This window comes from Myxocyprinus asiaticus, chromosome 12 (assembly GCF_019703515.2).
Source record: "Myxocyprinus asiaticus isolate MX2 ecotype Aquarium Trade chromosome 12, UBuf_Myxa_2, whole genome shotgun sequence".
In the NCBI taxonomy this organism is placed as follows: domain Eukaryota; kingdom Metazoa; phylum Chordata; class Actinopteri; order Cypriniformes; family Catostomidae; genus Myxocyprinus; species Myxocyprinus asiaticus.
The window spans coordinates 6216441-6226056 of record NC_059355.1 but is presented as its reverse complement, the minus strand read 5'-3'; the positions used below and the strand labels follow the sequence as shown (position 1 = coordinate 6226056).

The 9616-nt window shown below is 36.0% G+C and overlaps 1 protein-coding gene across 2 annotated transcripts; it reads left to right on the top strand.

Annotated features, from left to right (window-relative positions):
* Positions 1-5272: 5272 nt before the first annotated feature.
* LOC127448945 (ATP synthase F(0) complex subunit C3, mitochondrial-like) lies at positions 5273-8247 on the top strand. 2 transcript variants are annotated; one of them, XM_051711943.1, is made up of 5 exons: positions 5273-5342; positions 5558-5645; positions 6325-6402; positions 7388-7578; positions 7949-8247. In XM_051711943.1, exons 2-5 carry the CDS (start codon positions 5607-5609, stop codon positions 8061-8063), a joined length of 423 nt encoding a protein of 140 aa, XP_051567903.1. In that variant the 5' UTR covers positions 5273-5342; positions 5558-5606; the 3' UTR covers positions 8064-8247. The 2 variants fall into 2 exon arrangements, with proteins under 2 accessions (XP_051567903.1, XP_051567904.1); XM_051711944.1 differs by lacking the exon at positions 5273-5342 and adding an exon at positions 5348-5371.
* The last annotated feature ends 1369 nt before the right edge of the window (positions 8248-9616 follow it).

Genomic DNA, 9616 nt, shown 5'->3' with positions numbered 1-9616 from the left:
CCCTAAACCTAACCCTCACAAAAAACTTTCTGCATTTTTACATTTTCAAAAAAACATCATTTAGTATGTTTTTTTATTTGTTTTTTTAAGTGATTTGAATTATGGGGACACTAGAAATGTCCTCATAAACCACATTTATAGCATAATACCCTTGTAAATACCAGTTTGTAACCTAAAAAAATGTCCTTGTAAACCACCCAAACCCGCTCACACACACATGCACACACACACACACACACACACAAACAGTGCTATTGATTTAACAGCATGACTGAGATCATTATCAACCCTGCTGAAAAGACCAGCATTGCCGGTCACTAGCATATGTTGTGTTTTCTATGCTGGTCCTCATCAGGGATTGCTGGTGTCTCCTCCAGGCGTCTTAACTAGATTAAAGGGATAGTTCACCAAAAATATATATTCTCTTTTAAATGTACTCTCAATTAAATTTATTCTCAATTAAATTTACTCACCCTCATGCCATCCCAGATGTGTATGACTTTCTTTCTTCTGCTAAAGATTAAAAAACTAAAGATTTTTAGAAGAATATTTCAGCTTTGTAGGTCCTCAAAATGCAAGTGAATGGTGGCCAGAACTTTGAAGCTCCAAAAAGCACATAAAGGAAACATAAAAGTAATCCATATGACTCCAGTGTTGAGTGAAATAGATCAACATTTAAGTCCTTTTTTTTTAATTTTTTTTTTTATACTATAAATCTATTTTCAAACAGCCCTCCTATGCATGTTCATGAGAGTTTTTTAGTGATTCACATTCTTGGTGCATATCGCCATCTACTGGGCTGTTGTGCTAATATGATTTATTGTATTCTTTTCCTTTGCTTTATCCCTCCCTTTTTTTCTGTCTTCTTCCTGTTGGTCATGATATACACGAAGAATGTGAATCGCTAAAAAACAGATGAAGAGCTCGGCCCTCTCATGAACGCACATAGGAGAGCTGGTGACAATGTAGAAATAGTAAAAAAAAAAAAAAAAATTGACTTAAATATTGATCTGTTTCTCACACAGATCATATTGCTTTTGAAGATATGAATTTCACCACTGGAGTCGTATGGATTACTTTTATGCTGCATTTATGTGTATTTTGAAGCTTCAAAGTTTATTCACCATTCACTTCCATTGAATGGACCTACAGAGCTGAGATATTTTTCTAAAAATCTTTGTTTGTGTTCTGTAGATGAAAGAAAGTCATACACATTTGGGATGGCATGAGAGAGAGTAAATGATGGCATTTTTGGGTGAACTATCCCTTTAACTAGTAAGACTGGAAATGCTGGTCCACCAGCTAGACCAGCACCACACCATCATTAACCTGACCAGCGTGGCATTTCAGTAAGGAAAGGCCTGTTTGGATGCAATATTTAAGGGTGCTAATACAATTAATGTTCCCATAGCCAATTATTTTACTTTGTTATTTTTTATATTTTTTTGCAGATGACATGGAAAAGACAACACCTGCTGAAGCTCAAGACCTTACCACTTAAGATCCCCCTGTTGTACACGAGTCAGAGACAGGGGTGTTACACCCTCAGCGTAGCCCCTCCCCCTCTGAAGATGCCCAGCTAGAACTGGAATAGTCTGGAGTTCAGGAGGGACAGCAGAAAGAGGAGTTGTGTAACTGAATTCTGTCTAAAACATGTTTAAGGTCAAAGTTTGTTCATTACAGCTTTTGTTTTGTTTTTTTAGGTTGTGACTCCATGTTCTCACTCTGGAGCATGTGCTTTTACATCTGTAATTCTGCAGGCTTCTTTGTCATTTTACTGCTAATTTATTTATAATGTAGATGCATCAAAGTGTTTACTATAGTGGGCTAAATGTTGAATCCCATTACACTGTAATACTAATTGTATGGTGCGTCCAGTAGTGACAACCCTATAAAATACCTGTGCGTTTTTTGTTTATGAAGGCGATATACTCAACACATAGTTGCTGTAAAGTGAGAATGTTGAAAGCTAGTGTAATTTTACAGTGTTAACCTTCAATATTACATAGTAAATAGAAACAAAAACATACCGAGATAACACTGATGAACTTTAGTTTACTTTATGTTTACAGATTCACTCAAGACTTTGAAAGTACAAGCAGAATTTTATTTTTTTTGCTGAACAAAAATACACTCTTTGTCAAAAGTGTTGTCCTTGTAGGGACGTTTAATTTTGTCTCTTTATTTAATTTTATTTTTTTGCTAAATGCAATATTTTGGTTCTTAGATATTTATTGGTTTTGTTTTGAATTGTTTTAATTGCTTGTGTATTTTCTGGCCAACAGTTCATTTACTTTTTTGTGTTTTTTGACTGTCTTGTGCCTTTCTGTATAGGAACATGGCTGGGACAGTTTTGTGGTCCTGATAATCTTCAGCAGTTTACAAGATAAACATCACTGCATAATTATTTTTTTCTCATTCTTAGGATGTTTTCTGCACTACTAGAAGTTTACTCTTCACAAATCAATCAGTGCCATATGTAACACTGGCATTTATTCATGAACAAAAAGTCTGATAAGTTCATCAAGTATTGTTCCTTTGTATTCTCTACAAGTTATTATTTAATTTTCTTAAATGTCTTGCTTTGAAACTGAAATGATTGATTTGTTCTTGTATGTCAGTACTTTGTTGTGCACGTCAGCTGCATTCACAGACTTGAGCTTGTGCATGTTAAATCCAATAAGTCAAATGTTTTTCTAAAACATGATTCTTCAGTTCAAACATTATGATGCAATGTGGGTTTTTTTTTCTGTTGTAAGCAAAATTCAGTCTGCAAATTACTGGTTTAAGAATAAAAAGCACTGTCTTTGAAGACTTTAGTCCGGTTTACATTACAGCGATTCACCCAAAAATAAAAATGCTCTCATAATTTACTCACCTTGTATGCCATCCTGAATGTGTATGTCTAAATATTTTTAGAAGAATATTTCTGCTCTGTCAGTCCATACAATGCAAATGAATGGTGGCCAGAACTTTGAAGCTCCAAAAAGCACATAAAGGCAGTATAAATGTAATCTATATGACTCCAGTGGTTAAATCCATGTCATCAGAAGTGATCAGATAGGTGTGGGTGAGAAACAGATCAATATATAAGTCCTTTTTTACTATAAATTCTCCCTGCCCAGTCGGTGGTGATATGTTAGAAGAATGTTAATCGCCAAAAGTGAAAGTGGACATTTATAGTAAAAAAAGGACTTGTATGTTGATCTGTTTCTCTCCCACACATATCATATCACTTCTGAAGACATGGATTTAAATAACAATATAAAATAAAATAATGTAAATAACAGAACACTACACAACACGAATCAGCAAAGAATTAAACACACAAAACAAATAAAGCCATTTGTTTTGTCTAACGAGTATGGCCATTATTAAATTATGATGTTTATTGTATTTATTATAAATTTGTAACATTTAAACATGTGACAGCTTGTTCCGGACAGACATAAACATAAACCTTTTCTTGATAACACAATTCAACCTTTTGGTTAAAGGAATATTCCGGGCTCAATTCAAGTCAAGCTTAATCAACAGAATTTGTAGCATAATGTTGATCACCACAAACAGAAATTCTACTCAGCCCTCCTTTTTAAAAAAAGGAAAAAAAAAAGAAAAGCAAAAATAAAGGTTACAGTGAGGCACTTATAATGCAAGTCAATGGGGACCATTTTTGGAGGGTTTAAAAGCAGAAATGTGAAGCTAATCACAGACTTATATTAAGTCTGTTAAGACTTTTATTATACAGAAATATATTATTTGCGTTGTTGAGTTCAAATAGTTGTTTTTATGTCGTTTTAGGGTTTACGGCCTTACGTCGTCATGGCAACAAAGGTGTAAAACTGGATATAACTTTACACAGAAAAGGTTAAGAAGCGATTTTATTATGCTAAAATCATGATTACATGCATATTGTTTACTGTACCTCTTGTGGCTATACTTTTGAAACAGTGAGTTTTTTAACGTTTGCGGATTGGCCCCATCATTCACTTCCACTGAACACTGCAACCCAGATTATTTCTTTTATTTATTTTTTTTAGAGGGACAAGTCAAAATTAATTTTTGTGATTATCAGCATTATGCCACATATGCTGTCGACTAAGCTTAAGTTGTATTGAACCCAGAATATTACTAAATATATAATATTTATACACATACATACAAATACATACATATAAATGCATAATATTACTAAATACAAATATACTAAAGCTACCTTCGTTTTATAGTTGATCCTTGCCTAAATGTGTCCCAGTGTGGTTTTATTGTGTTCACTTGTTTCCCTAGCATCTATAGCAAAACAATACGATAATATTAGGATTTAGTTTGGAGGATAGAATTCACAAAAAAATAAAATAAATAATAATAATAATAGTAATAATAATAATAATAAATAAATACATTTTAAAGAGTGTTTTAAACACATCTGTGTAGATCTTTGATTCCAAACCATATAGTCACTAAAATATAACCCTTGTGAAAACCTTCCAAGGGAAAACTTGGCCAATACAAGAAAAAAAAAAAAAAAATGAATGAATTGTAGGAAGGTGTAGGAATTCTGCAGGAATCCTTTATGTATCCCATGCATTAATAACTTTCACACCAAAGACCTTTATGGAAGAATTGAATCAGTGTTGTATTAAGTGCTCCTACTACTTTCAACTTATTTTATCTACACCCATCTAGAAAAAAAACCTGTAGATCTGCATTTGTCTTTATAAAAAGGGCTGTAAAGAGCTTTAGATTGTCTTTGCCATATGCCTTTGTTTAAATAAAGCTTAATGGAATGACCTTCAAACGCGTCATACAAGAGGCAACTTAGCAGAGACGGACCACTCGTATTGAAATGAATGGGAGAAAATGGAACGCACAATGGCCAACGGATGTAGACAAGTGAGTCCCGCCTTACAGTTAAAGGAGCCAATCGCCTTTTAGATGCAGACGTCGTCTGTCAGTCAATTCAAGAACGTGCATGCGCTTTATCTTAACCAGCCTGAAAATGAACGCTTTTTAGCGTTATCTGAGCTAATAAATAACAGTTTTTGATAGTGTTGTTGTCAGATTTCACTGCTGATTCTAAATATTTTATTGTATCGTAATTTTGACAAATCTTTTTGGATATTTCGTTCTATACCTATTCAAGTAGATAGGAGCTGTACTTTTATGCCGCTTGTTTACATTGAAACAAGCTGCCCAGCATGCCAGGGAGCCTTCCAAAGATGGCCGCCGAGTGGAATGACTTGCCATGAAAGCTCCTTTGGTCATAAGTGCATCCGGGCGCGTCATTAAAGAGAGGGTCGGGCATGCGCAGTAGCTCCTCAGCGGTTCGACCTCTGCTGGCGGTAAGTGAAGGAGATCAAAACGGGAACCGGTGAAGCAAAATTATCACAATCTTATACCATCAATACGCTTTAGATTTATTGACTTAAATCCTTTGGCCAGTTTCTTATTCCACTGACTGTATTTTTGCAGGAAAATGAGCTATTTAGTCCAGGCTGTGTTTTGAACGTCCTGATATTGCATTGACCTTAAACTATCGTTTTTTTTCTCTCCATAGAGACAGACGCGGGTTTATTCCTCATCACAGTCAGCGAACTCAATTAAACATGTACGCCTGTGCGAAGTTCGTATCCACACCTGCACTGGTGAGTATTTATGAGCATTTTCGTAAATGAAATGCAACGGTAGTGCGCAGATAAAGTATTCTTCCTGATAATGCGAGCTTTGGGTGTGCAAAAGGCCTGCTGGCGGTGTCCATGTTGATACATTGTGATTATATGCATGATTTTGCATCGCAACCAAAAAATACTGTTTTTCGGCTTGTCATTTTGTTTGAGTAATCTGGCCAGCTCTTGTGCTAATGCTAACATCTCTACGGCTATTCCTGTGAAGTCAAGGTCATATCCAAATGACAGCAAAGTATACTGATGAAATGTTAAACAAATAGATCTATTCTGAAATGTATTACTCTAAACCTAAAGGGCAAAGCTAGCCCTAATAGTTAATAAATGAAGGCTACAATGTTCATGTCCTGGTTTGTTGGTGTCCTTGTTTATGCAGTGGCACTGGAGTAGCCACAAACATGGAGGGTTTCATTCATTTAGATGATTACAAAGCATCAGAATCTAATGTGATGCTTTGGATAATTTGATTTACATTTGACATGATTGACAAATGTCATGCATACTTCATTAACTTGTGTACTTTTGAATGTGGTACCACCCACTTTACTCAACTGTTGTGGAGACAATAGTTGGGTCTTGTGTGTCAGTCTTAATCACATCGCTCTAAATGAGCCTAATGACTGTTTTGTGACTCTCTCAGGTCCGCTCTGGCTCAAGGTTGCTGTACAGACCACTTTCTGCATCTGTGCTATCCAGGCCAGATGTCAACTCTGTAGAGGTGAGTGAGTCCTGGAGCTTTCAGTGTTGTTTATGCCTGTTAAACTGGTTTATGCCTTTTTTGTAGTTAATTTGTCTATAAAATCTTTTCCCTATGACGGATTCAATTTGTACAGCACCTTAAAGGAATAGTTTGCCCATCGTTTACTCACCTTCATGGCATGTCAGATGTGTATGACTTTCTCCTGCAGAACACAAACCAAGATTTTTAGAAGAATATCTCAGCTCTGTAGGTCCTTACAATGCAAGTGTATGGCGACCAAAACTTTGAAGCTCAAAAAGGCACAAAGGCAGCATAAAAGTAATCTATATGACTCCAGTGGTTTAATCCATGTCTTCTGAAGCGATGCAGTCGGTTTTGCATGTGAACAGACCAAAATATAACTCATTTTCACTCTACATCTTGGCATTGCAGTCTCTGGGCATGATCATGATTTCAAGCTCGATTACACTTCTTAGTGCCTGATGCAGGTGCAGAGCAATAGATGGCACTAGAAAGTGTAATCAAGCTTGAATTCAAGATAGCCAAGGATACTGTTGATGTCTCAATTTATAGTGAAATAGTTTTTTTTTGTCTTAAGTACGTTCTCGTCCAAAACTGTTTGGAAATCTTCAGAAGTCTTGGATTAAACCCTTGAGTTGTATGGATTACATTTATGCTGCCTTTTTGTGCTTTTTTTTTTTTGATCTTCAAAGTTTGGTCATCACTCAGTTGCATTGTGTGGACCTATAGAGCTGAGATATTCTTCTAAAAATCCTTGTTCTGCAGAAGAAAGATCCGTGAGAGAATTTTAATTTTTGGGTGAACTATTCCTTTAAGACTCATTGCTTAATAACACGTGCTTGCATTATAAACTGGTGCGATCATTTTTTTTATTTAAAATTCAAAGATACTATTTCTGATTAGTGATCGCAGCACAGCTGTCATGTTCATCCTTCACATAAGTGTGGAGTTGTTCATTTTGCTCTGTCTCTTCTCGCTATAGGCCAGCCCTGTCTACCTGCCACAGACCGCCGTGTCCCAGGTTGCAGTGCGGGGTTTTCAGACAAGCGCAGTAAGCCGTGACATCGACACAGCTGCAAAGTTCATCGGTGCTGGTGCTGCCACCGTGGGAGTGGCGGGATCAGGAGCTGGAATTGGAACAGTGTTCGGCAGCCTCATCATTGGATATGCCAGGTAGACTGGGCCAACAAGAAACACTGATATGACCCCTGGAATGTTTACCATTAACTGCTGACCCAAGAACAGATGGTTTACTTAGGCCATTGTTGCCATTAGCTGTTTTATTTGAAAAAGAATGGCTGCATGTAATGGCATGTAAACCATTGATATCCTCAAATGAGGTGTATCTAAAGTTACATTTAAGAATCGGGCTTCTGGATAATATTGCAACAATGCAAGTACAGTATTGTGCAAATACTGTAGAATTGATCTAATTTTAGCAAACTCATCCTGACCCATATTTTGTGCAGCTATCTTTGACCCATGACTTATGTTCCTTGCAAGTGACAGTTGGCAATAAGTGACCTCTAATTCTTCCCCACAGGAACCCATCTCTGAAGCAGCAGTTGTTCTCATATGCTATCTTGGGATTTGCCCTGTCTGAGGCTATGGGTCTCTTCTGTTTGATGGTGGCTTTCCTCATTCTGTTTGCCATGTGAAAACTGCTCCGTCCACCTCTTTCCACAGCTGCGATGACACATGTTTTACACTGGCTACCAAAAGAGTTCTGTGTTGGTGTCATTAAAATTGTACATTTTCCAAGTTTTTCCAAGGCTGATAAGATAAAAACATGTAAAAATGTATCCAATTACAAAATAAATACATGTATTTCACTATTTAAAATGTTTGACTTTTTTTGTTGTTGAGATTTTGTACCAATGAAAATGATTATCCATTGTGGATTGCAAGCTATTTGGGAGTGTTTGGAAAGAGAGGTTATTTCTGAAGTAAATGTTATATGGTGCACTGAAAATTAACAACTGTATGGTATATTACAAAATACTCAGAATTGCTCACCTGGAATTGTAGTCATGATTTACGGCTTTAATACAGATGACCTAAAATCATCAAGGTGGAGTTTGTAAATGGTAGAGAAGTTGAAGTCACATCTCATATTGGTTATAAATGCAATCCATTGCTCGCTGATATGAATTATTGTATATTTTCTAGCTAATATTAGAGATACATGTTTTAATTTTCAATTTTAATGGTACAGTTTCACGTGTCATCTAACAGAGTAATGTAATAGGTTGTTGCAATTACAAGGGGAGACACTAGAATCTCGTCTGATCATTATCCAGGTATATTTTCCTTGGGAAAATAGGAATAATTTGCGAAGACATTTCTTTAAAAGATCACGGTGGTACACAACGGGTTTAAATAATTGAATTCAAGAGATTGTTTAAACGTTTGATGCATTCAGTAGATAAATGTAACTGTACCCTTAAAAGCTAACTGCTTTGAATATAAACCTAGCAATATGGAGTTATATGTGTGCCACAATTCTGCACACACAATATATTTTAAGAGCACAAAAATGTTCTGCGTGCTATATTGAGGCACAAAAAGGTATTTTCCAAGTTTTGAAAAGCAGTATATCTTACAAAGATTAATTCAATTTGAGCAAACAAAAATCTATTTTTATTTGAATGTGAATTTGCACAGAATTCAGAAAATTACTTAACTCCACTGTTTTTAGCATGTGCAAGGTCTCACTCACTCTCTCCTAACCACTCTGCGTGCGCTCATAGCTTTGACTGCATGTTTGCTCAACAAGGCCACAGCATTATGTGTCAGAATTTCAGCCAATCATAGATGAGGTGGTATATTTTGATTGATTGGCTAGACTACTGATCATACTGCTAAAAAAAAAAACAAGAGGAGAAGGGGATGCATAACACACTATGACCACATAAAAGCAGCTATTTTGTTGACTTAACTGTTTTTATTTAACCTTTATGAAATATATTTTTAGTCTGTACACTGTCAGTAGTCTTACAAGCTAGAAACTTATCTGGCTAGCTCTCTTAGTATGGTTCTCTTGGCTAGCATTTGGTTACCTAGGTTACCAAGTTTCACTTACATGTAGCTACTACACTATATTGCCAAAAGTATTCGCTCACCCATCCAAATAATTGAATTCAGATGTTCCAATCACTTCCATGGCCACAGGTGTATAAAATGAAGCACCTAGGCATGCAGACTGCTTCTA

Bases quoted from the DNA above. Each gene is read 5' to 3' on its own strand.
- LOC127448945 (XM_051711943.1), top strand. From the start codon at position 5,607: ATGTACGCCTGTGCGAAGTTCGTATCCACACCTGCACTG. The intron at 6,403-7,387 runs GTGAGTGAGTCC...TTCTCGCTATAG, and splicing joins CAGATGTCAACTCTGTAGAG to GCCAGCCCTGTCTACCTGCC. The intron at 7,579-7,948 runs GTAGACTGGGCC...TCTTCCCCACAG, and splicing joins CTCATCATTGGATATGCCAG to GAACCCATCTCTGAAGCAGC.